Raw genomic sequence first — 27174 nt, forward strand, 5'->3', positions numbered from 1 at the left:
AACCAATATTTTATCCAGTCCTCAAACTCAGATATCATAAGTTCATGTTCTTTTTCATGCAACGAGTCTGGGGAGAGGTCTTTGGGAAGGCTGCAATTGGCCCCTGAGCCTCGGGTTGGATCCTGCTGGATCAGTCCTGCTGGATCAGACCCCAAGGCCCATCTAGTCCAACATCCTGTTCTCACAGTGGCCAACCGGATACCTATGGGAAGCCCACAAGTACAGCTGTTTATTGCTGATGCAAAGTGAAATACTTTTAATCTTGTGACTTGGGTTTTCTGATTTGATTTTTGAACTGCCTCGAGAAGGGTGGTGGTTGTTGTTTTGCTCTGAAAGGTGGTGTAAAGTAGTAAATTGATTACCTAATTTATTATACGACTAAGACCCATCTAGGACAACATTCTGTTTCCAACAGACATCAACCTCCGTTGCCCTCCAGATGTTGGACCACAGCTCCCATCAGCCCCGAGCAGCATGGCCAGTGGTCAGGGGCAATGAGATTTGTAGTCCAGCAACACCTGGAAGGCACCAGATTTCTTAGCTATGCATCAAACCATGGTTTTTCAGACTGAGATTGAGTCCAAACAGGGCCAAAGTGTGAAGTGACCTTTAGCTGAGCCGCTCAGTCCACCTGCAGGCAGAGCTCATTTTCCTGCCGCAGTAATGTTTTCACCTGCTTGGCCCTCAGGGCATCCAGGTAAATTGCTTGGATAGTTTACTCTGCCACACTGAATCAACTGGACATATATTGGAGGTGACATTCTGTTTTCTCCTGAATCAGATGCTTTTGCAAAATACTGAAGGGAGATGTCTTGTTTGGGGATGGAATGCTTGTTCTGCAGCCTTTGTCCGTAGCTGGATTTCTATTTTATTTTTTAATTTCTTGTGAACAAACTTGATCCAAGTGTCCCCAAACTCAAAGGAACATTGGTGAATGTTGGCAGCCACTGAAGTCTGTTTGTCAGCATTTACTGGTGAACACCCCAAAACTGGGGAACAGATGGTGACTGTCAAACATTCCCCAGTGTACGTCTTGAGCGGTTGGATATTCGCAGAAGATTTCCACAGCTGTCAACATTCATTAAATTTGGGTCATTCCCTGTACTAGACAGATTAAAATATATAACTCCTTTCCTTTAAGCCTTAGTGTTGTATCCAGCTAAATTCTATTCACAGGAGACTCAGTGAATTTTAGGAAAGTAAGAAGAGCTCGTTAGATCATACTAATAACCCATCAAGTCCATTATCTTGGTCTTGTAGTGGCCAACCAGGTGCCTGTCAGAAGCCCATGAGCAGGACCTGATGAATTAATCCTAGATCGGTCATCTCCCATCAATTTCAGTAGGTCTACTTTGAGTAAGGCTAGTACTGGAATATATTCACAGGAACTTCATTTGCCTTTCCAGTCCCTGCTCTTTATATCCTCTTTCTATGTATCGCAAAGTATGGCCTGTTGAAGATCTGACGCTTTTGGAACAGTTCCAGTGATAGTAACAGGACAATGTCTGGTTGGCCCATGTGGCTGCCTAGCAGAATCTGTTTTCCCAAGACAATGGAAGTGGGCTCCAAGAATATGTCAGAGCTGCAGTGTTTTAGGAGATCGTAATCGTGAGCGTAAGCAGGCAACTTCCGAACTATCCACCAAAGCAGTAATTGTAGCCGTTTAAATTTGTTTCCTGCCCCTTAGCTTCCTTGCAAACTCAAGAATAGCCTTTCTGGTTATATCAAAGGTCCTCTCTGTGGTTATAAACAATAAACAAAACACCAAAAGGTACATGACCAAATTGTACAATTTCCACATAAATCTTTAGATCCAAAATAAAGATCCAAAAAGTGAACAGCAACAATGCCTCCAGGCAATACCTGGTTTTCAACATTGCAATGTATCACCAGATAAACATCATGATGTACTGATAGCTCACGATGTCTGAAATAAGGATGGGCTATGTAGAGGCACTGGCTGGTTTCATTATGATTTGTGGTTTTTGCATAGCACACGCACCATGATATATTGGCAGGTCACAATTCCCGAAACCAATATCACGATGCGGACTTCAAACTAGTTTTGTTTTTTTTTTGTTTTTTTTAAAGATTTTTATTAATTTCCAATTTTTTAACACAAACAAAAAACAACATAAAAACAGACAGACAAAAAACTCATATTTTCTTAACCTTATTTTCATAACCCTCTTTTCCCGGACTTCCCCATACCTTTCCCTTTTTGCATCCTTAATTTAGTACCATTATTCAGCAACCTATCTTGCCCAATTAAATATAAATTCATCCTCTTTTTCCATTCCACCCTAAATTTTAAACCCAATTATCGCTGCAATTCTACGTCTTCTTTTCCCTCAGCATTTTAACACTCCTCAGTTTTATAATAATTCTTAAGATACATCTTAAATTTCTTCCAATCTTCTTCCACAGTCTCTTTCTCTTGGTCGCGGATTCTGCCGGTCATTTCTGCCAGTCCCATAAAGTCAATCACTTTCACCTGCCATTCCTCCAATGTGGGTAGTTCTTGTGTCTTCGGACTTCAAACTAGTTTTGGACGATACATGGCCGAGCCCAACTCATGAACAGTTCACGTCAGACAATGTGACAGGCTCAGTCAGTACCTCTGCAGTGAATTAATGCCCAAGAATTCCTGAGTTGGCTGGCTGATGTACTTGAAAACGACTGCCAGAGCCTGTTACGAGGAAATCAGGGAGACGACGATCAGAGCCGTCTTTCAGAGCCTTGATTTGACAGGGCAGCAGAGACTGATCAGCCCTGAGCTAAAAGTGACTTTTAAGACCGTGACGCTCCTGCCTGACTGGATGAGAATGTGATAGTTTTGGCTTGCAAAGAGAAGTGCAAAGAGCACTGACTAATATTGGCAACTTTACCCTTGTACGGTTTTTAAAGAGCAGCTGTTCTGTATTTACTTGGAAGTGGAAGATTTGCTGTGTGCCGAATACCCTTTTTAAATTTTTTTTTTTTTTTGCTGGTGTGCCAATAACCTCGAAACAGAGTCTGGCTCGCTGCCAGCCAACATCCCTAAAGATTATTGACTCCCACCTATTACGGCTGTCCTGAGGTGGTTGGCATGTGAGCAGATTTAAGCTGCAAACAGCAATTTGTATCTCATAGGTGCAATCGAGCTCTGTAATGAGGTTGGCACCCCTCTATCTCAGGAGACAATGGAGGAGAGCACCTTTGGAAGTGAAGTTGGTATGGCTGGAGAGTTACAGCACCTGCTGTGGCTGTAGAGACCAATATGAGAGGGAAGAGAAACACAAAAAAATATAGAATGGTAGATTTGGAAGGGAACCCATGTAGTCAGCCCTTCGTAATGCAGGAACCGCAGCCTCTGAGTAAAGTGAAGTCGAATGGCAATATAATCAGGACGGACTTAGAAATATCATTCGCTGGAGGTGTTTGCTCTGCCACAGATGGAAGCAGGATTATGTACTAGATATGTCCTCAGTTAGATCTACCGGGGTTCGTACATCCTCACAACACCCTTCAGGCATGTGGTAGAGCTGTTTGGCTTAAGGTAGGGATGGGGAATCTTGTCGGAATCTTCGTTACGACCGAGCTGATAAAGCTCATCTTCCTCCGGTCGAGTCCTCCGCAATCGCCTCCGACGTGATTGACGACCTGAGCCTCTGATAAGGCTCCAGGCACATCCCAGTCAGCAGAGTATCAAAGCAGCAGAAGTGATGAGATTTATGGCTACATTGCTGTTTTATTTTCTAGCTACGCAGACAGAAAAGTAATACATCCTCTCTCTGTGAGAGCAGAGAGCAACTGAAAAAACAATGGAACAGGAAACCAGTAACGTCACATCCGTCTCCTGTCTTCCGTGAGACTTCCAACAGCCTGGAATGTCTCTGGAATGTATGGTAAATGGAGTCTTGTGACTCCAAAGCACTGCACAGTGGCAAACAGAAACTAACAAATCTGTCATGTGTTCAGCTACAGGTCTCATCATCACCGACCATTGGCTATGCTAGGTGGAACTGATGGAGAGTTATGTCTCTCCAGATGTTGATGGACTCAGAAGGTCCCCATCCCAGATAGAGGGTTCTCTACTTACAGTGTTGTCAGGGAACTGCCATCGGAGCCAGAGGGAGAGGGAGGGCTCCAGAGGGATTACAGAGAGCGTCCCGGGAGGGAGAGAAGCAGCCCATCTTTTGGGGAGGGAAATCAGCGTAGCACCAGTGGAGAAGGGGGGCAGATGGGGGAATCGGCGAGGTGGCTCCATGACTCCTCGCCGGAGACCAGTGGGGAGAGCATGGGTCCTCCGCTGCCCACACCCTCCCTGCGCAGAAGGCTTCCGCGCAGGGAGAGTAGGCGGAGACTAGGCGTCAAAGAGCTTCTTTGCTGGAAGAAGTTCAAGAAACGCCCACTGACGGATTCTGCCAGCGACTGAGACAGCCACGAGTGAGTGGCTGTCCGGACAGAATAGGGTTCACCCAGGTAACTCAGCCAGGTGTGGCGACAACTTACGCACGAGCAACCCCTAGAACCATTACAAATGTGTTTGATAGCCTGTGAATTTCCAACACACCAAAGTGATGGCTGAATCAAACTTGGCAGTGATCCTGGGATGAGGCTTCAACATTCCCCATAACTCCTTGCTTCCTACAGGGACTAGCAGAACTTGGATAAATAGAGACCTGCGGGTATAGGGCGGTATGCAAATTTAATAAAATAACCATTCTTCTTATCTTGCTGCTGAATTTGGGTTGCTCTCTGGGCAGAATTTTGCTTTGCTCAGCATCTTCTTAACACAGCCCTGCTTTTAAGATCTTATGCTATTTGGTATCGCATTTTCTGTTTTCACTTGTTGAACTGCTTCTGCCCAGGCAAACTTGATCCATGAAGACATTGAAAGTGCAATCAGCGACAGCAAAGGGGGGAAGCCAAAGAGGAGACTCGAAACACTCAGGTAAGGCATACGTTTTGATTTGCAAATAATATCCTATATTCTTCCTAACAGTGAACTCAAGTGCGGAGCACCGATAGAAGTGGGGTCAAAATGCAGCAGAAATGAGAGAAGATGGGTAACTTGTCAGTGTGCTTGCAGCATCCTTGGGGCTTAGTCCAAGGCAAACTTCCTGAAAGGAGGTAGACAGGAACTCTGCACAAATAAATATATATGGGGTTATTATGTGCTCCACATGGGTTGTTCCACTGCTACAGCAGGGATTTTTATTTCCTCTTCTCCCTTCTGAGCCCTAGATTACAAGGTTGGAGGGGGTGTAAGGCTACAAGGGATAGGTGAGGAAGAAAAAGTTCTGTTGTGTGCACATATATCTGTGTTGGTTATGGCCCACAGTGTAGTTGTTGTTGTTTAGTCATTTAGTCGTGACCCCATGGACTAGAGCATGACAGGCACTCCTGTCTTCCACTGCCTCCCTCAGATCCTTCATGGATCACTGCCTTGCCATGGCAAAGGGGCTTGAATAACTCAGAGACGCTATGAGCTATGCCATGCAGGGCCACCCAAGACGGACAGGTCATAGTGGAGAGTTTTGACTAAACGTGATCCACCTGGAGCTGGAACTGGCAAGCCACTCCAGTATCCCTGTCAAGAAAACTCCATGGACAAAAACAACAGGCACAGTGTAGTACTCTTTACTAAAAATTATTAAATTATTTAACAAAAAGAGCTAAACGCTTTCACTTACTTTGTCTTCCCTGTTCAGCAGGGAAGGTTTTGCTTCTTACAGATTATGGTACTCAGGAACAGAAATGTGTGAGATTAAGCAGTAGTGTTTTGTTGCGGGACTCACACATGTAGAAATGTTTGCAACCTTGAGCATTCTCTGGGGTTTTTTGGGATGGCCCACTTCCTTGTGGGCACTTAGTCTCTTTCCACAATAGCTCCTTTGAAAAAACATCACACCCTGCCTGCAAATTGGGAAGGGGGGCACTTTCCCCACCTATTAGTGAAATATCTTCTTTTATAGATGCTGACAAATTATCTTAAGTTCTCTGGAAAAGTGTGTCAGCTCTTACCCAAAAATACATACGTTTATTTTAGCGGTGTGTTATTTTGCTTTTAGACTTGCCCCTGCTGTACAAAGACGATGATATTACTTTGGTTTCGATATGCACGATATTCAGCCTTGTTGAAAGGCTCCTCCTTAGATTCAGATGTATAATTTATTGATTTTGCTTTGTGCTGCTTCCTAGGGAGAGCCAGAGATGGCATGCAGCTGAGAGTTCAGAGTACAAGGGTCCTCTCTCTCTCCTTGCTATTCTAATAAACCACGGGGGAAAGAGATTTCATTTTCTCAGCATTTCGCTTTTGATTTGCTATGTCTCCCACCTAGGATGCTTTCCAAAGTTGACGGTGCCATTCCTCCGCCTCCGAGAGCACCAGCTCCCGTCCCTCCAGGTACTGTCACTCAGGTGGACGTCAGAAGCCGGGTAGCAGCCTGGTCCGCTTGGGCAGCTGAACAAGGAGACTGTGAGTGTTGCAGAAACCATGAGATAACCTTGCAAGGCAGAGACTGGCAACGTTCTGTGCCAAGGCTGTCGGTTGCATGGCCTTGGGCTGTATGTGGCCTGTTGACCTTGCCTATGACAAATCTCCTCTCAGGGTATAGGCGAGGCTGTCCGAACTCCACACACGAAACCGCCACATTAGTTTGGATGACTTATCAAGAAGAGCTAAATTCTGCTTTGTATTGTTTATTCTGGGTTCTTTAATTTTTTTGAGGGGGCGGGATTTTAGGCCACAGTGTTTTGCACATGTACCAGGGAAGAAGCTTTGTTGAACATTGATTTCTGTGTAAAAATGCATACAGTTGCTTTGCTGTGGTTTTTCTTGCCATGGAGAAGGGCAATTAGCTAATCTGAGCAGTGAAGTCCCAATCTCTGAAAATCTTATCCAACCACTCGGTTGGCTCCTAAGATTTCAACAGCCAACAGTGTGACGCGGCAGCTAAAAAAGCCAATGCAATTCTGGGCTGCATCAATAGGAGTATAGCATCTAGATCAAGGGAAGTAATAGTGCCACTGTATTCTGCTCTGGTCAGACCTCACCTGGAGTACTGTGTCCAGTTCTGGGCACCACAGTTCAAGAAGGACACTGACAAACTGGAACGTGTCCAGAGGAGGGCAACCAAAATGATCAAAGGCCTGGAAACGATGCCTTATGAGGAACGGCTAAGGGAGCTGGGCATGTTTAGCCTGGAGAAGAGGAGGTTAAGGAGTGATATGATAGCCATGTTCAAATATATAAAAGGATGTCACATAGAGGAGGGAGAAAGGTTGTTTTCTGCTGCTCCAGAGAAGCGGACATGGAGCAATGGTTCCAAACTACAAGAAAGAAGATTCCACCTAAACATTAGGAAGAACTTCCTGACAGTAAGAGCTGTTTGACAGTGGAATTTGCTGCCAAGGAGTGTGGTGGAGTCTCCTTCTTTGGAGGTCTTTAAGCAGAGGCTTGACAACCATATGTCAGGAGTGCTCTGATGGTGTTTCCTGCTTGGCAGGGGGTTGGACTCGATGGCCCTTGTGGTCTCTTCCAACTCTATGATTCTATGATTCTATGATTCTAACCACAGTTCGTTGCCCAAAGCAGGAACAATCTCACAGGTGATCCAAGTCACTACTGGCTGCTCCTCTTAGGCAACAACCACACCAGACATTTAAAGCACTATGATGCTGCTTTAGTAGGAGTAGTAATTGTTGTTGTTGTTGTTGTTGTTGTTGTTGTTGTTGTTGTTGTATGCCTCCCATCTAACTGGGTTGCCCCAGGCACTTTGGGTGGCTTCCAGCAAAATATAAAAACACAACAAATCATCAAACATTAAAAGCTTCCTTATACAGGACTGCCTTATACAGGACTGCCCTATAAGTCATATAGTTAGACAGTCATGGCTTCCCCCGAAGTATTCTGAGAGCTGCATGTTAAGAGTGCAGAGAGTTGTTCAGAAATCCTAATTTCTCTCAAGAGCTACAATAATAATAATAATAATAATAATAATAATAATAATAATAATAAATTTTATTTATATCCCGCCCTCCCCAGCTGAAGCCGGGCTGAGGGCGGCTAACAATAATCAAATAATAAAACAATCAAATAATCACACATTCTAAAAATATTTCATTATAAAAATTAATTAAAATCAAATTAATGGCAACCGATTAAGCAAGATTCTGTGCAGGTTTGATTGTCAAACCCTATAATGGTTTGACAATCATTCCCTCTTGACAGGGAAGCCTGGAATCTGTAGCCCTGTGAGGAGAACAGGGATCTCCTAACAACTCTCCTCACCATTAGCAAACTACCGTTTCCGGAGTTCTTCGGGGGAAGCCATGATGTGGTATCATAATGTTTTAAAAGTTTGCTGTGAATGCAGCCTTCCTTTCCTATCATGACTTATTTCACAACATGTGACACACATCATTTGTGATGGACTAAGAAATAGTCCTTCTGTTTCAGGTATTGTGGGCTGCATATTGTGGGTTGCAAGTCACTGGACTTTGAAAACACTCTAGGTTCCTGTCCAAGTTGAGTGGATCAATTGGTATGTTTCCTTCCTTAGTTGAGAAATCTAGACAGTACCACGAGCACGAAGAAACATCTGAAATGATGGCAGCCAAGATCGACAGAGATGTTGTAAGTGAAAGAAGTGTGTGTGTGTGTGTTCTCATCATGTTGTTCAAATCTGGTGAGATGTTGGATGTTAGCTGCTTTGTAAGGTGGGAAGACGGTTAATGGGTACAAGGCCTCTTTGCTTCTAGATTCCCTAAAAGCCTCTTCATTATGCTACATTTCCAAAGGATCCAACCCACTTTGAGTTCCTGCCTCAAATCTTAGTTGTAAATGGAGTTGAATAGCCACCTGCTTTCTCCTTTTCATTTTTACCATCCCTGGTAAAAATTTCTACCTCAACCATTTTCTCAAAAGAGCCCAGGGCAGCACGCAACAAAAACAGCAAAACAATATTTATTTGTTTGACACTAAACAGTTATTTTAAATATTTATAAATGTATTGTATTCATATATTTTATAAAATCAATCTAATATAAATTTAATATTTATGAATAAATTTTAATAAATAAAATATGTATGAATGTATCCATTTTTAAACAATTTGAAACATCTGGAAACATTTCAACAGTCACACACAGATGGTAATTTCAAGATTGCCACGAATAGCATCTTCTGGCCATCAAATGCCTGCGTATTTTAAAAAATTCATCCTCCGCAGGGAGGGCGTTCCATGAAAGGATGCCGCTGCCAAGAAGGCCCTGTCATGGGTGTCAGCACCCACCAAGTGACCCCCAGTGGCAGCTGTAAAGCTAACCTTTCTTCCCTTCCTTGCTCAGAACGAGCCCTTTGAAGGTTCTCAGCCTTTCGAGTGATTTCATTGTCCTTCTGAGGGAGATGGCACACCTGCATGGCCAAGTCAACCAGTGCAGAGATCTTTCTATGCTTCTTCTCTGTGCCACCTTTAGGCCTGCAGTCATTCCCCATCCCTTTTCATTCCAACAGAGCCCTGGCCAGCAGCAGGAGATGGGTTGCCCTTCCATGTGATCTTGAGGATCAAAACACCCAGACAGCATTTCGTTTCTGTTAGATAGCCATATTTTCAACAGTAGGCACACAAAGTGTGAGGAGAAAGCTCCTATTCATAGCCCTGAAGTGGGTGTGCACCACAGAGTCCTGATGGGCTGTTGCTTCCTGCCACAAGCCCAGCGTGTGTTTGAGGATACCAGTCTGCCTTTCACACTTTAATTTTTGCATGTTTACTAGAGCATCTTGCTGCCTAAAGGGTAAAGGAGTAGTACCTTGGAGCTGGTTGCCTAGCAACCACGAGGCATTTGTCTTTCACTCTCTCAGATCTAGAAAATGACTGGACTGGACTTTCAGCAGAGGCCAGGAAGAGTGTGACAAAGGGCATGAAGAGAATTTTCCAGAGCTACCGGGTAGCAAGGGCAAGATACACATAGGCCTTAGACCAACCTTGGGTTCCCCAGCTGTTGTTGGACTACAGCCACCATCTTCCCTAGCCCAATTGTCAGGGCTGATGTGAGTTATGGTTCAAGGACACCTGGGGCCCCAGCATTGACGAAGGCTGCCTGGGAACTAACATCAGGGCCTGCTTTCCAGCTCTGGATGCCACAAGTCCATGAAACACCCTGAGATTTTTCAGATGACAAACAGTATACAAACCAAATAAACAAACTTTTAAGAAGTTTGGAGCACCTGCTCTTGGGCTCTCCTGTGCCGCACAGGACTGCTCTGTGTTGTGCACACGGTTTGTGCAGAGCAAACGTAAGAAAAGCTTTGCTGGATCAGGCCCATCCTGTCCTCACAGTGGTCAGCCAAAAGTCTGTGGGAAGCACTCTGCCCACCTGGGTTCACCAGCAGCTGGTATTCAGAGGCATACTGACTGTCTTGATCTGTAGGCCCAAGGGAGGGCCTGTGAGGGTGGTTTGATGCAGGGATGCCAAAGGAAGACGCTAAAAATATCAGAATGACCAGTTCTAGTGCTTTATTAAAGAAAGGTGTGATCTCACAGCCTTCAGAGCCCTGCTGCCTTTACAGACTCAGGGTCAAAGCAACAAGCAGTCATCACGACTTGTCCACACCAGGGAAAGCATTTAGGCAATAACAGCAATTTATTATTTATATGCCACTCATCTGACTGGGTTGCCCCCAGCCACCCTGGGCGGCTTCCAACAAATTAAAACACAGTAAGACATAAAACATTAAAAACTTGCCTATACAGGGCTGCCTTCAGAAAGCCAGATAGTTGTTTATTTCCTTAGCATTCTGCCTGGTTCCCTGTAATAGGGTTGCCATATTTCAAAAAATGGAAATCCAGACACAAAAGTTGTTGAGCGTAGTTGCTGCCATACGCCCAGACATTTTTACTGATTTCAGGAAATTCCACCCGGATTCCAAAGGGCGGATCCCAGATATGTCCGGGAAGTTATGGACGTACAGCAGCCCTACCTGTAACCTCATTTCTTGCAGTGAGGGAGCCACCAGAAGGCCCTCAGAGCTAGGTCTTAGTGTCTGGGCTGAAAATTGTGTATAAATTTTGTAGTTATACAAAGGCAAGCTACCTCATCTGGCTTCATTAGTCCAATTAACTCACCCCTAGCTTGGAAGCCCCTTCCCAACTCTCTTCCATCTCCTAGATAAGGAGGTAGCTGACAGCCAGTCAGTATGAAAAGTCTTCTCTCTCTCAACTAAGTAAGTGTCGCAAGCCCACAGATAAACATAGCATCAGAGCAAGCCAATTGGCATTCAGTCATACCTCTTGCTACATTCGGTTCAGGTTACGTTCTTTCAGGATATGTCCCGCGGTGACCCGGAAGTAACAGAATGGATTACTTCTGGGTTTCGCCGCTTGCGCATGTGCAGACGCTGAAAATGACGTCATGCGCAGAAGTGGCGAATTGCGACACGCGCATGCGCAGAAGCGGGTTGCGTTCTGCTTGTGTTGCGAACGGGGCTCTGAAATGGATCCCGTTTGTAATCAGAGGTACCACTGTATATTAAAACAAGTATATTAAGATATGTGGGCTGATTCTTGCAGCGACTAACAATTGATCCCGGAGTTATATTGACGGGTCAAGATGCTGTTTACAGGCCTTCTGGAACATTGCCACCGTTTGTTTCTGGCAGTGGAGGTGGAAAATGACCATTGTGGCTTCCTTGAATTTGTCTAACCATCTTTTAAAGCCATCCAAGTTGGCGGCCATCTCATGAACTGAGACTGTACCTCGGGACGTACGCCAATTTTGCAACTGCGCATTGCAAAGGAAGATAGGTAGTCATGGAAAAGCTAGTTTGCTGTCAGTGCAGAGTCAAGGTCTGCAGAGAACCACACGACTTCCCAGAACACAGCCCAGATACTCCTTTTTTTTAATCACTTAGTACATTCGTGGCTGCATCGGTGGTGGTTGGCCCCCTTGGAACTGGCAGGGCAGAAAACAGGGGAGGCCCACAGGAGGGAGAACCATAACCAGAGGCAATGACTTGTGGAACCAACTAATTATTGTTAATTTCTCCTTGCTGAATTCTGCAGAAGTGCAACTGAGACTAAGGAAGAGGAAGCAGAGAGGCATTGCCCCCCCTGGGGGGCCTGCTTGTAAATATGGAGGCAGGCAGGGACATTTGTCCTAATGGTCCAGGGTGGTGTGTGTGGTTATATTTTCATTTGCCCCCCACCTTCCCACGTTTTATCTTCACTGCTGTCCTAGCTTAGGGACACCCACTGAGCTTAAGGGCTGAGCAGGAATTTGAACCCGGGTCTCCACAGTCTTGCCTGACACTCTCACTCAGGGGTAGCAAAGCCTTCCAGATGGTTTCTCGAATCCAACTCCCTTCACCCTCAGCCACCATAATCAGGGTTGGATGGGAGTTGTCATCCAACATTACCCCTTCTCTAACCATTATACTATACTGCCTTACAGGCAGAGGGTGGGTGTTTATGGAGCAGGCTTGAGACTTGAGTCCTGCTTTCAGGTCCTGCACAAAGCCTGACCCTGGCAAAAGCAGTCTAAATACCTGTGAAGTACATGCATCAGAGAAGACTTTGGCTGCACTGGGTCAGTAGAGCTTGAGACTCTCACTATCAGGGTTGTGGGTTCAAACCCCATATTGGGCAAAAAGATTCTGACATGGCAGGGGGCTGGACTAGATGACCCTCGCCATCCTTTCCAGCTCTAAATTTCTATGCACCATACCTTTGCTTTGCCTCTCAAGCTGAGCGCTAAAAATATTCGTGGCTGAATCAGTTTCTTTTGCCCCAGAATGCAAAATCGAAACAGAATGCTGTCGAAACAGTAATAGTTTTATAGCTTTATAATAGCTGGGCATTTGAAGACTTAAGTTGGCCAGGATGAGGTGAGTGATTAGCTGTCTGTACCACCCCAGGCAGACCGATATTTCAGCAGTTTTGCCTGTGTGTGGGAGAACATGCAGAAGGAATTAAGTGTTCAGCCCCGGGACTTAATCATCTCAAATCTTACTTAGTAAGAGTCTTTGTTGACGATGGCTTCCTAAGGAAAATATAGGCCTGAGCTGTATAGAAATGTCAGGCGTATTAATTTTAGCATGTGTCACTTCCTGTGGATGGAATGTTCTCTTCATCCCCGCTGCGGGTTCTAATTCTGCTCAGTGACTAACTGCGCTGCACTTTGGGTGGAGTCCCTGGCATTTCTGATCTCCTTTTCCTCCTCCTCCTTCTTGCCCCCTCCTCTTTCCCTTAGCAAATTCTAAACCATATTTTGGACGACATTGAATATTTCGTTACCAAGCTTCAGAAAGCGGCAGAAGCATTTGCGGAGCTTTCGAAGAGGAAGAAAACCAAGAAGAATAAGAAGAAAGGGCCTGGGGGTAAGGGGTTCCTTTCGCCTGAATGGCTTTCCAAGAGCCCCCCTTGTATCCAGCTTCGGGGATGAGGGACCTGTAATATTTTCAGTGCTGTCAGATTAGGCACTTGCATAATCCCTGAGCTGGCTGGGGCAGGTGGGAGCTGGGAGTCCCACGACATCTGGAGGGCACAGGGTTGGCTACCGTTGCCATGAAGTGATGCCTGATTAGAGCCTGGGATTTGGACAAACAACAACAACATTCAAATGTCCCTTGTCATGGGCTGGTTGGATGCAGAGGAATGGTGGGAGGAACTAGCTGGGGAACCTACAAGGAAAAAGGCTCAGAACCCGGGGAATGGTGGTGGGATGACAATCAGAGGGGGAAGATTGTCAGAGGGAGAAGATTGGGAGGAGGAGAGGTTGGAAGCTGGAGAGGCAACAGGGCTTAGTGAGCTGGGAGAGTCTGTGGCAGAGAGAAGTCCGGAAGCAGAGGCAGAAGCAGGAGAGGATGGAGGCCAAGAGGCAGTGATGAGTCGGGCTGCTGAAGAAGCCAGAGTGTCTGCCCTGGTCTCCCAGAACTCAGAGAGGCATGAAGTGGGAGGAGCAAAGGCAGACTTACAAGCACAGTCTCAGAATGCTTTGGGGGAAACCCTGGAGAGGAGGGGACTTAAGCAGAGGTGGAAGGCAGGGACCTTCAGTCTCTGCAACTGACCAGACCTACTGAAGAGTTGCTGTTCTCATTTGGCTTGACTCCCCTGTGCAGATCCTGTTTTTTCTAATAAAAGGAAAACTTACCTCTGTGTGATTTACTGCTGACTGGCTCCTGACGTTTGAGGACTATGTAAGCTCTCATGGAGAGAGCCACTGAGATCTTATGATGAAGGGTGGTATATAAAGTAATCATCACCATCACCGTACCACCACCATCATCATCATCTTGTAGGCAGTTGTGCAATTCAGTAATTTAAAACTATGGACTTAATGGTCTTGGAGGGAACCAAGGTAAGGGGTGGTGGACTACAACTCCCATCATCCTTGGCCATTGGTCATGCTGGCTGGGGCTGATGTGTGTTGGAGTCCAACTTAACACTGCAGGGGGAGTGTTGAGCTAGGACCACTCTCCCTGATGCGCTTCTGCTGCTGCTACCACTACTGTGTACCTTCAGAGGCACCTCATTCTGCTTTCACATGTTGTGGATGCCTCCCAAGAAATTCTGCCAAGTGATTTTCTTTTGTTCTTTGTTCCCCAGAGGGTGTCTTAACTCTCCGCTCCAAACCTCCACCTCAAGATGAATTTGTTGACTGTTTGCAAAAATTTAAACACGGCTTCAACCTTCTGGTAAGTGGCTGTGTGCAAAATACTCGCAAAACGTAAGAGCCCTGCTGGATCGGGAGGGAGAGCCCTTCTTGTCCAACATCCCATTCTCACAGTGGCCAACCAGATACCTGTGGGAAGTAGGAGTGCAACAGAACTCGTAATCCCCAGCAACTGGTATTCAGAGGCATACAACCAACAACAGTGGAAGTGGAGCATAGCTGCCTGAAAATAAAAAAGGACATCTCTATGCAAGGATCAAAGAGAGAAGGAGGGACCTTGCATGCCCAAGGCATTTTACACACCATCCAGTCTGAGACATTGTGGACTGTGATTAAATAAAAAGCTATAGGTTTGATGCTCTGCCTTGACAGGCAGTGTCAAAGAGCTTTCCTGCTAGCTGACAGTGTTTTAACTAGCAACTAAATATTGCCCTGGACCTTCTAAACAAAGCCTGCATGTTTCAGTACTAAGATTTGTCGTTTCCCATGAACTGCCTTTAAAATAGTTATTTCTCTTTCTCTTCCTTTTCTTTTCTCCTGCAGGCTAAATTAAAGTCACACATCCAGAATCCCAGCGCATCTGAATTGATTCATTTTCTGTTTACCCCTTTAAATATGGTAAGATTATTTCTAGATATAAAATGTCACAACGTTTCATAAAATCATAGACTTTATGATCGGAAGGGACCACAAGGGTCATCTAGCCTGGAATCTTTTGCCCAATGTGGGGCTCGATCCCACAGCCCTGAGATTCAGAGTCTTGTGTTCTGCTGACTGAGCTATCCCAGCTTATAGCTCCTGATCCCTTCGAAATTAATCAAATGGGAAATGGACAATGGAGATGATGTATGCCACGAAAACGAAAAGCATTGTCTACACTAAAAAAAAAACTTTTTGGTGGAACCCAGTTTGTGCTCTTGCATTTGTGGAAGAGCTTTGGATTGTGGGGACACTTCTGCTAACTGGAGAAGAAGAAAGACAACCCCCCCCCATTTCTTCTGTAAGAGCAAACGTTATCTAGTCTAGCATCCTGTTCTCATTTTGGCCAGGGGAAGCCCTGCAAGCAGGAACTTGAGCACAACAGTGACTCTCTACACTTGTGATTTGCAATGCCCCTTCCGATCTTCAGGAGGAGGGGGGGTTGTGGGATCACGACCCCGCCCACACTCGCTCTCGCGAGGCTGGCGTCAGCCTCGCGGGAGACAGGGATTCACCCAATTAGCATACCCTGTGGCGCCAGCCAATCGGCTGGCGGCAAGGGGCGGGACTTCGTAGGGCCACTTAAGGTCATTTATTCCACCTGTGGGGGGGAGGGAATAGCCACACAACTGGTTTTAAGAGGCATACTATTTTTGACAATGGGGACAGTTCATAGCCATTGTTACCTAGTAGCAATTGATGTAGGCTTTCTTCCTGAAGCCCCCTTCTACCTGTTCTGGAGGGTATTGGGTGGGGGCACCGTAGATAGAAGAGGAATTGGGAAATATCATGTCCCTTCTAATCCTATTAGTAGAGATATCCCCTGCATCAAAAACTTCCTGCAACTGTGCCGGTTGGATTCAGAACGCATTGCTGTTTCGCTGACATCTTGTCCAATCAATTGCAAAGGCTCTGTTCGGCCAAGTGTAGGTTAAAAATGCTGAAAAGAAATTGGAACTGGGTCCCAAACGCTTGAATAGTTTCAGTTGCAAAGCATGTGCCTGTGCAACTCATTGAAAATTCCCTTTAAAATACATAAAAGCAGCAGCTGAGAAAGGACTCCAGCCTCATTTGCATGTATGTTAAAGGAGAATGCCGCGATTTTCCTTTTTACACTTGAACCCAATTACAAAACACAGGGTGAGAGTCTTCCCTGGCAATGCTTCCTCAAACGCCAGGCTCAAGAACATCCATGATCACTCCTACCATATCAACAATAAGCCTGCTTTCAATTCTCTTTGTCGTAGGTGGTGCAGGCAACGGGAGGGCCTCAGCTCGCTAGCACAGTCCTCAGCCCCCTCTTAACAAAAGACACAATAGACTTCCTGCGTTACACCGTCACAAGTGACGAAGGACAGCTATGGGTGTCTCTAGGTGACACGTGGACCAAAGCCAGGTAAAAAGAAATTAACACGTTTGGCTACCAATATGAGCTATGTTATGCTTCACGGGCATCATCCTGTTTTTTTCTCTGAGCCCAGCTTTGGTCGGAGAGGGCAGGATACAAAAAAAAAATATTACTAATTTATTATTATTATTCTGTGCACACTGGTGTGAATGCTAAGAACATAGGAGGCTGTCTAGTAACAGAGTCAGACCACTGGTCCATCTAGCTCAGCATTGTCTGCACTGATTGGCAGCAGCTCTTCAGGATTTCAGACAGGGAATTTCTCCCAGTCCTACGTGGAGAAGCCAGGGGTTCAACCTGAAATCTTCTGCATGCTAAGCAGATGTTCTGCGCCCTGAACTACGGCCCTCCCCCAGTTGTTTTGCCGTGGGATCAGGGTTCTGAAAACATCATCATCATCATTTTTTATTTGTATGCCACCTTTCCACAGTTAAAAACCAATGCTTAAGGCGGCTTACAGCATAACAAGATTTACATACAGTGGTACCTCGGGTTACATACGCTTCAGGTTACATATGCTTCAGGTTACAGACTCCGCTAACCCAGAAATATTACCTTGGGTTAAGAACCTGGCTTCAGGATGAGAACAGAAATTGTGCTCCAGCGGCGCGGCAGCAGCAGGAGGTCCCATTAGCTAAAGTGGTGCTTCAGGTTAAGTATGCACTTCCGGAACAAATTAAGTACTTAACCTGAGGTACCACTGTAATTACAAAAGTCATAAACAATAAATAAACCACATCAAAAAAATACACACATGCCGTAGCTGAGACACTTGTCAGCAGATATGACTATTGTTTTTTAAAATACCCTGCCCTCTCCTCACCTTCCCACCGTGCCTATAAGTAAGCAAAAACTACCTTCCCACCGTGACTATAAGTAAGCAAAAACTACACTGGTGTCCTATTAATTCCACCTGCTCTTAGGACTGGTTCAATGGCATTTATTACCTTCATCCATTTTCGACAACACCCATAAATAAGAGATGGCCTCCAAAAAAGGAGAAAAAGGAAACCATAAAGTGTCTTTCAGGGAGCTGTATGTGAAAAGGCAGTAATTCAAACCACAGGGCGATGCTTTCTATGCATGGTGCGTAGGCATCTCTAACCCTGCGAGGAAAATCCTGCTTCTGGTGCAGTAACATCACGTAGGGAGAGCCAGCTGATCTCAGCGGAATATCTTCACTGATTCCAGAAATCCCCGTCTAGTTAGAAGTTGCTGACAGAGATACGCTGTGGGAAACACAAGTGTTGAAAAAGTGAAAGCATTGTGGTTTCCTAGTTTTGTCTGTGTGGTTTTTAAAATAATAATGATGATGATGATGATAATAAACATTCATTTACCTAGGTGCATAGTTCAGCATATAATGCAATATTGCAATAAAGCAAAAAAATAAAATTAAAAAATGATCTGGTTGTATACTGCCCCGACATACTGGAAGATAATAAACATGACGCATCATTCTGAGAATCCTAGTTGTACATTAGTTGCTCTATAATAAACAGCGCTGTGATCTCTGGATGAAGGGTAGTGTAGAAATTTTAATAATAATAATAATAATAATAATAAGTTTTTAAAATCTCAGGTGTTTTTTTTTTTTAAAAAAAAAAACTACTCTTGAGACTAGTAGCTGTTCTCCCCCAATCCCTCCCTTGCTTTAGCAAAGCTTATTTTTTGCAGCAGAGAGTAGAACACAATCACAGATGACAAGCTGGCTGGATCAGGCCAATGGCCCATCTAGTTCTGGATTCCCGTGAGAACAGGACCTGAGCACAAAAGCACACTCTCCCTCCCCTCCCCCTCCCCCCTCCCCCCCCCTTCTCTTCCCTTCCCTTCCAGCAACTGGTTGTAAGAAGCGTTACTGCATCCAACTGTGTAGAGGCAGAGCACAGCCATCGTGGCTCGTAACCCTTGATAGTATTATCCTTTGTGAATTTGTCCAGTCCTCTTTTAAAGAGCCACCCAATAGGTTCAGAGTCGCTTCCCAATCTTCCTGCAAGAATTCAGATAATTTAGTATAGGGTTACCAGATGTCCCCGGTTCCCAGGAACAGTCCCTCGATTTGCAAATCTGTCCCCGGACAAATGCCGTCCCCGGAATGTCCCTAGATTTGCAAATCTGTCCCTGGGAAACGTGGCAGCGGCAGCCTCAGCAGCCCGGAGCCAGCCTGGTAGCGCAGTTGGCTGGCTGGCTTCAAGAGCTGCTCGCCAGCCAGAGCCAACTGCGCTACCAGGCTGGCTCTGGGCTGCTGACTGCCGCTGCCGCTGCCACTGCCAAAGGGGAACCGGGGACATTCGGCTGTACAGATCTCCTGCCCCTTCCCCCTTTGTTGTGACTGACTGGGGGAGGCTCGGGAGTCACAGGCGGGCAGCCATTGCCCAGTTTTTTAAAAACTCTGTGCGTTTATGTTTCACAGGGTGCGAAAGAAGGGCTTTGCACCTTTCTACAATGTGCATGTGTGCTTGGGCCCAGGGTCTTTTGCCTCACCACCCCCACTACTGACTCCCTGTTGCTACTCAGGCTTCATTGAAAAAAATCTGGTAACCATAATTTGGTAGTAATATTTGGGGAGTTGTTTCATAGCGGGCAACCTAGTCATGTCTTAAACCTGTTCCTCCTTGAATGCAGAGCAGAGTGGCCCAAGGAGCAGTTCATCCCACCCTACGTCCCACGGTTCCGGAACGGATGGGAACCCCCTCTTCTGAGCTTCATGGGATCCCCAAAGGAACAAGAGCTCAACCAGCTAGCCGAGTCGGTGGCAAACGTAGCTGAGCACCAGCGGAAGCAAGAGTTGAAAAGGTTATCAACCGAGGTAGGGAAGCCGCCGACTGCTAAGCCCAGGTGGAGGGTTTGTGTGCATCAGGCCAGCGGGAAACAGGCAGGCGATGTGATCCACACATCTCTTCTACAATGGCTGTTTACAAGTGTCAGGAGTTCAGCCTACACTCGAGTAGGACCCTGGCAGAGACACATGCCCGACTGGCATGTTCTCTCCCTCCTGGTCTTTCGTTTGGGAGCTTAATGAGCTTTCTTCTGCCCGAATGAAAGACCAGGAGGGAGAGAACATGCCAGTCGGGCATGTATCTCTGCCAGGGTCCTACTCGAGTGTAGGCTCCAGAACGGAACTCCAGAACTTCCCACTCTGTGGAGTCAGAACATATACCATCATGTGATAGACAAAAATCCCATGACTGCAATCATGGAGCAGGAATTCTAACATCCAGCACCACCATCCTTTCTTCCCTTTGGCATCTACTTCTTCCTCCTTTCAACCCCTTGGCTGCTAACTCCTTTGGGGAAAGAGGCAGCCATTGCAAACGCAGGCAAGCTAATGGATCCAAGACTAGGTACCTGTGAAGCATCTTAAAGATGGATATTGACTGGGGGCCATAGCCAAGGTGGGGCCAGTGGGTGCATTTTTTAAAAACTGATTTTTTTAATAGCAGCAGCTTGTGCCCCCTCCCCCTCTGCCCCACAGCAGCAATACTCAACACCAGTGCCAGCTTTACTCTCTTGGGGCCCCCAAAAGAGAGTACCATATAGCATATATTCAACACTAAAAAACAGCGACAATTTGTTGTTGACAAAGGACAGCTGGACATATAAAGGGCCCCGTTACCTTCAGTAGCTTAGGGCCTCATCAAGCCTAAATCTGGCCCTGCTCAACACTCCCATCTGTCTGAACCTCACAGTTCTGCCCATCCATGTTTCCTGCTGATGGTTTTTTTTTAAAAAAGTCTCTCTCTCTCTCTCTTGTACTTACGTGAACCTGCCAATATCTTAGATTTTTGCTATGGTGGAAGGGAGCATGGCAGGATGCCTAGAGGGGAAGAAGGAGTAACTTAAGGATGTTATTATTTATTTAAGAACAATGTTCTTTATAAGCGCACGAAAGCTTCTGAATGTAAAAAAACACAAACCTGTGCTTTTTTAGGTTATTTACTTTGGATGTTAACAGTTCATGGACACTAAGGTACGCATAGGCATTTGGGGTGGGTGAGAAGGCAGTAACCAGATAGTTATGAAGAACTCTGTGCTATTCTGTTCACTTATTAGCAGCACCTGCTAGCAAGGAATCCTGACTGCAGCCTGGCTTCCATTTATTTTTAAGGGCAGAAATCACAAAGCTCTTTAATTCCCGCCATAAAATGTAATGAGACTCAGTGCATCTTTGAATTCTCCCTTCAAAGAATAAAATATAGTGGCCTCGCATTTCACACTAAACCATGATTTAGTGTGACATGCTGGAAACAAGCCTGAGTTTTTCTAAAGTTGGCATGCCTCTGCCACCTATATAGATTGGAGGGTGCCTTTGAGAGCATGTAGCCTCCATTTCACTGGATCCCAGTGGTTCTGATTAAGAACAAATTCTGATATGTTTCAAAACAAGCCAACTTCAAACCGTGGGTTAGGAAGCTGGCTTCTGAAACCAGCCAGAGTTTATTATAAACCACAATGCCTGCTTTGCATGCAATGGCATGCCAGGATTCTGCAAAAAAAACAACAACTAACCACTTTCAAAGTTGTCGTCCAATGCTGAAAGAGGAGAGGGGCGGGAGAATGTGCAAATCACACTAAACCGTGGTTTAGCTTGACATGTAAATGTGACCATTACCAATATGTACAGAAATCAATAGTAGTGCAAGAGGAGCAGAAGACAGTGCTTGATTCCTAGTAAGACAGGAGCAGAAGATTGCCAGGTTTCACAGTATCCAACTGAAATCTGTGAAGGAATGACATTGGCTTCTGGTGTCTTCATCTAGGTGCACGTTAGAGGCCTTCCAAAACTCTCAAGTGAACATGCAGACTCTGCCCATCTTCCAGGCCCTGAATTTGGGCTGACAGGTTGCAACCTTTTACTTTGATGGAAAGGTGTGAAAAAGATTGACACAGAAACTTCGGCCTCCATTTCCTTTTCAGACTGGAGTCGCATGCCCCCAGCGAGCCAGTGGCATGAAAAAACTTCTGTGTACCCTAAGCTCAGAGCTCACCCCCACAAGATTGTCTTTTTCCTGCAGGGCATCCTTTTTTTTTAATACAGAAAAATGCACCCCAGTGCGAGTTAACAGCATACTTGTGGCTGCCATGGTTACAGTGCCTAACCCGGAGAAGTAAGCTTTGATCTGACGTCTAGGAAAGTACATCAGAAATTCTGATTCCTGAAAATTATTCCTAGCTTAAGCTGCGGAGACATCTGCTGGCATTCCCCCCCCCCCCCAAAAAAAGCCCCTGCTACTTTGAATAGGTTTCCTGCTTGTGCATAATTACTGTAATGAACTACAAGGTGGTGTCAGTTGTTTCCATTGCAATTATTAAGAGACATTTTGTGCTTTTGCAGCACACTGGAGTCATCCCAGTCACTACAATTCATGTCCCTGGTGGTACATGCCAGGTGGTAGCTAGTGGATCTTAGCAACTTCGGTGCTCTCAAGTACATTGTGTAGCATCTGCTCTCGGATGTTGCAGCAGCTGGTATCCATATTGCAGATCCAGGAAGCATCCACATAGCTCAGTGCTGTGTCCCAGGTTCAGTCCCTGACAATCCCAGTTAAAAGGCTCAGGTAGTGAGTCTGGGTTAGGCTTCTGCCTGAGTTTCTGGAGAGCCATTGACAGTCAGGTTGGGGAGGGGCCATAGCCTGGTGGTAGAGCATCTGCTTTGAATGCAGGTTTCCTCGCAGGTATCTCCAGTTGGCAATGGGAGAGGCTCCCTGTTCTTCGTCCACTTTCAGAGGCATGCTGGTTTTGACCTTTAAAGCCCTATGCAGCCTAGGACCCACGTACCTGCAAGACTGCCACTCCTGGTATGCCCCGCGGAGGACCTTAAGGTCCACAAATAACAACACTTTGGAGGTCCCGAGCCTCAAGGAGGTTAGATTGGTTTCCACTAGGGCAACGGCCTTTTCAGCACTGGCCTCGATGTGGTGGAATGCTCTGTCACAAGAGACCAGGGCCCTGCGGGACTTGACATCTTTCCGCAGGGCATGTAAGACAGAGCTGTTCCGTCTGGCCTTTGGGTTGGACTCGGTCTGACCCTTATGTTTCCCTCCCCTTATGGTCTTGATTTATCAGCTACTTTAAAATGAGGCTGCATTTTAAATTGCATTTTAATCTGTATTTTAAATTGGTTGTTTTTTTTTCCTTTCCCCCCTCTCTTTCACCCCCCCCATTATGTTTTTACTGTGATTTTATTGATATTAACCGCCCTGAGCCTGGCTCTGGCCAGGGCGGGTGGGGTATAAATAAAATTTATTATTATTATTATTATTATTATTATTATTATTATTATTATGCTTCGGAATATCAGCTGCTGGGAATCACAGGGGAGGGAGAGTACTGTCGTCTCAGGCCCAGTTTGCAAGCATCCCACGGCACCTGGTGGGCCAACATGAGAACAAGATGCTGGACATGATGGACCATAGGCCAGTGTCTCCTGAAGTTCTCATGGAAACCTGAAGAGCTGCTGCCAGTCAATGTAGACAGTACTGATGGGCCAATGGTCTGACTCAGTGCAAAGCACCTTCCTATGTTTCTGTGTCGGAGTAGACCAGGCATAGGCAAACTCGGCCCTCCAGATGTTTTGGGACTACAATTTCCATCATCCCTGACCACTGGTCCTGTTAGCTAGGGATGATGGGAGTTGTAGTCCCAAAACATCTGGAGGGCCGAGTTTGCCTATGCCTGGTGTAGACAATACATACTGGGATACAGGGACCAGAGTAGGAGGCAGCTTTCTGTGCCCAACACTCTGAAACAGATTTCTGATACCTTCCAGATATTTTGGACTACAGCTCCCATCAGCCCCAGCCAGCATAGCCATGAGGCTGATGGGATTTGTAGTCTGCAATATCTGGAAGGCACCGGATTGGGGAAGACGGCAGTAGTATGTTCTCTACTTAGCTTCTGTTGTCTTCTGGGCTGCGATCAACTAGAGAATATAGTGGAAGTGGAAGCTCTGCGCTGATATGAGTCACAAAGGAATTGTGCGCCGTGTATGAAGAGAGGCTTCCTTCAAACCTCTGCCTCGCGTTCTTGGAAGCAAGGCACAGGGTGAACCATCTCCTGTCTCTGAAGACTAGAAGCAAAGCATGGCAAAAGTGTTCTGGAGCTGATGACTTCCGTGTGTTGCAGGCTTGTGAACCTGCCAGCGTGAACCCAAGGCATCCCCAAGGCGGCTTTGCCCTGCCAGGTTTTCCATCGCTGTGTGATATAGCCTTTAAGACAATTAAGACAACGATTGTGGTGCGAGTGCGCAGAGAAGCTGTGCATTATGTGCAATGGAAAGTCAGCTGTGGACTTTCTGTGACTGACAAGAGTTCCTTGTTTTCTCTCTTTCAGCATTCCAGTATCTCAGATTATCCTCCGTCTGAAGGGTACGCATTCAGTAACACAGCTTACAAGCGAGGGCCCTTGCCGGACCAGGGGGCAGCTGTAGCCGCTTTTAAGCAAACTGTTAGCCGACATGTAGATAGGTAACATTTCAGTGGATGTCATGTGCACAGCTGTGGAGAACTGTCCCAGCCGGTTGCTTTTAGGGTGGAGGGTGCCTGCCTCTTTACTTCTACTTCTCTCCATTGGTTCTAGAAGTAGACAATCCTCTCTCTGTGTTAGAGCTAATATCTAAAACCTCTTTTACTCTGCTTTTACTCTGCTTTCTCTAAGGGGCCTCTGACAAATTATGTCCTAATTCACTACTATCAATGTTTGCTTTCTAAAAAGAGATGAAAAATTGAGTCGTATGCTCTGAATTGGAGCCTGGAACGTTATTACACTTCCAGACAGCCCATTCCCTTGTTGTCTGTGGCCAAGGTCAATAGTGGCGTGTCCATTTTTTTTAAAAAAATGTGATCTTGCTGTAGCCTTCAGCAAAATAAACACAGGAGAGAGATGTTCCCTGTAGTTGCCTGGGATTTGGTTACGTGGACTGGCTTCCACACTGCAGAGTCAATGGGAGAAGAGGCTCATAGCCTATGGGTGGAAGTCTCTGAATTCTGGACTGGCTCATGAATCCCAAACCATTTTCACTGGTTATGAGGCTTGGGTCTTATCTGTTTGTGCCCCCCCCCCATCTTAAGCACACATCACCTGGTCCAGGTAGCTTCAGGTTTAGGCCTGAAAGCCACTTCCCAGACCAAATGTATAGTAAGCAGCCACCTCTCCAAATCAGCCCATCAATTCCTTGTCGGCCAGGTAGTTTTACAATCCCTTGTCGGCCAGGTACTTTTACAACTCCTCATTCTTAGAGTGCTTTGTTTTGCAGCATCTCCCTCTCCCGTTTCGTGTCCCCATATTAGGGTAACTTTTTAGGTGATGAGAAGCATTAAGAAGCATGTGCATGAATGTGCCCAGGACTCCACATTCTGCCTTAGGCTGTGATGTTGCCTGTGGGCAACTTGCAACATATCAGAGCCACCAAACCAAAGAGCCATTGTCTCTCCCCACCCCACAATCTATCTGTCTCTGTCTCTCTCTCTCTGAGTTAAAATTTCATCCCTCCCGGCTAATGGAACATATTAATTGCTTGGTGCAACAGCTGAAGACAGTGGTGGCTGGTCCCCTTTGGGGCTGATGGGGCAGAAACCAGGGAGCCCACCAGTAGGTGGTGCCAGAGCCAATGAGAGAGGCAGAGCCAACTAAGTCTAATTTTGTCCCCATTCTCCTCCTTCCTGCTGACAAGGTGCAAAACTGAGACTGTCACAGCTCTCTAGCTGCCCCTGTCTGGAGGAGAATCAAGCTAATCTATACTACCATTTGAATATTTTTTGTAATAAACTATCCCTGGCTTGCCACCACTTTTGTGTCTTAATGTGTATTTATTTAGGTACATACAACATGTATGCGTGCACACACATTTGATATCTAACCTTCCTTCCATCATGAAGCCCAAAGGCAGGATACACAGAATTCCCAACCAGGCATGGATAAAATTCAGGCTTGCTTAGCTTCATCAAGCTGGTTGCATCTTCTGCCTTCACACCATGACCTGGGCTCAACCTGGTATCCCAGGTGAGCTTCTCATTTGGCAAAACCAGCAAAAACCTACAAATACTTACAGGGTTGTTTTTAGAGAACCATATGGCTTCTTGCTGTGAGTACCAAACGCTACATGTGAAATGGGTGATCAGGGTTGCTGATTATTTGGACTGTGTTACTTATGGCTCTTTCCATCTTGCCATAGCGAAGTGCTTACCTTCAGGCGCATATCTTCACATCTCAATGCGGGGAACCTCATTTATCCAAATGATTTCGGGTGGGTGATGAAGAACGCAGAGTATGTACATTACCAAAGAGTGAGGAAAATGGGGGGTGTTGCTTATATTGGCCCACATCTGCAGACGACAATTGGCTATTGTGACAAAGTCAGGAGCATTTTGGATAAGTGAGGGTCAGTCAACTTTCTGTTCTCCTTCTTCTCCCCTCTTCAAGTAAACTGGAACAGTTCTCCACAGCTAACCAAAAAATACAAGGTAGCTACTAGAGTACCCAAAAGGTGTGCTCAGAATCAGTAGTTTACAATGGATGGATGGTGATGAAAACCCGTTTCCTGCCTCTGTGGTGTGCCGTCGGCACTTGATGTTGCACAACCATTGCATTCCATTTCTCATTATGTGTTTGGTTCCCTTTACTTTGTGCTTGTGACTGATTTATTAGGAGTAGTATTCCTCTCGGGGGTTTCTTAAAGCTTTTTTCCACCTCCCTGTTCCTGAAGGCTGAGGACAGATGGCATTTAGAGTCAGGGCTGTGAAGTGTAACGTGCTAAACTTTTAAAATAAGAATGTTTTTCAAAAAGAAAATATAATGCATAGCTTCTGACAGACATCCTATTTTTATTTTTATTTTGTTGATGAAGAAATGTCTTGCTCCTTCAAGCTGGGCTTGCCTTTGGCCCACATTCAAAACCATGGGGACAGTAGTGTCAGGCTAACAATCCAAAGACTGACAAACGCAGATGGCGCTGTGGGTTAAACCACAGAGCCTAGGACTTGCCAATCAGAAGGTTGGCGGTTCAAATCCCTGCAACGGGGTGAGCGCCCGTTGCTCGGTCCCTGCTCCTGCCAACCTAGCAGTTCGAAAGCACGTTAAAGTGCAAGTAGATAAATAGGTACCGCTCCGGCGGGAAGGTAAACGGCGTTTCCGTGCGCTGCTCTGGTTTGCCAGAAGTGGCTTAGTCATGCTGGCCACATGACCCAGAAGCTGTACTCCGGCTCCCTCGGCCAATAAAGCGAGATGAGCACCGCAACCCCAGAGTCGGTCATGACTGGACCTAATGGTCAGGGGTCCCTTTACTCCTTTACCTTTTAACAATCCAAAGAGCTATGGAAACTGAAGCCATGGCAGCCAGTGTCCCTTAGCTTCTGGCTTATTGGAGATTTTCCCTCAACAATTTGCAAATGGTTACACATTTCTTGTTTTCC

The 27174-nt window shown here is 45.9% G+C and overlaps 1 protein-coding gene across 3 annotated transcripts in view; it reads left to right on the forward strand.

Moving 5' to 3' along the window:
* The window catches only part of EPS8 (EGFR pathway substrate 8, signaling adaptor), a 156050-nt gene that overhangs the window by 106636 nt on the left and 22240 nt on the right, over window positions 1–27174 (forward strand). For 2 of the 3 annotated variants that reach the window (XM_079992401.1, XM_079992402.1), the window contains exons 7-15: window positions 4854–4936; window positions 6327–6463; window positions 8550–8623; window positions 13237–13363; window positions 14592–14680; window positions 15202–15276; window positions 16605–16753; window positions 19391–19574; window positions 24098–24231. In XM_079992401.1, the coding sequence (XP_079848527.1) occupies window positions 4854–4936; window positions 6327–6463; window positions 8550–8623; window positions 13237–13363; window positions 14592–14680; window positions 15202–15276; window positions 16605–16753; window positions 19391–19574; window positions 24098–24231 (1052 nt within the window). The remainder of the gene's footprint in view (window positions 1–4853; window positions 4937–6326; window positions 6464–8549; window positions 8624–13236; window positions 13364–14591; window positions 14681–15201; window positions 15277–16604; window positions 16754–19390; window positions 19575–24097; window positions 24232–27174) is intronic. The other variant, XM_079992403.1, reaches the window with a different exon arrangement.

This window comes from Podarcis cretensis (genome assembly GCF_951804945.1).
Source record: "Podarcis cretensis genome assembly, chromosome: 10".
In the NCBI taxonomy this organism is placed as follows: domain Eukaryota; kingdom Metazoa; phylum Chordata; class Lepidosauria; order Squamata; family Lacertidae; genus Podarcis; species Podarcis cretensis.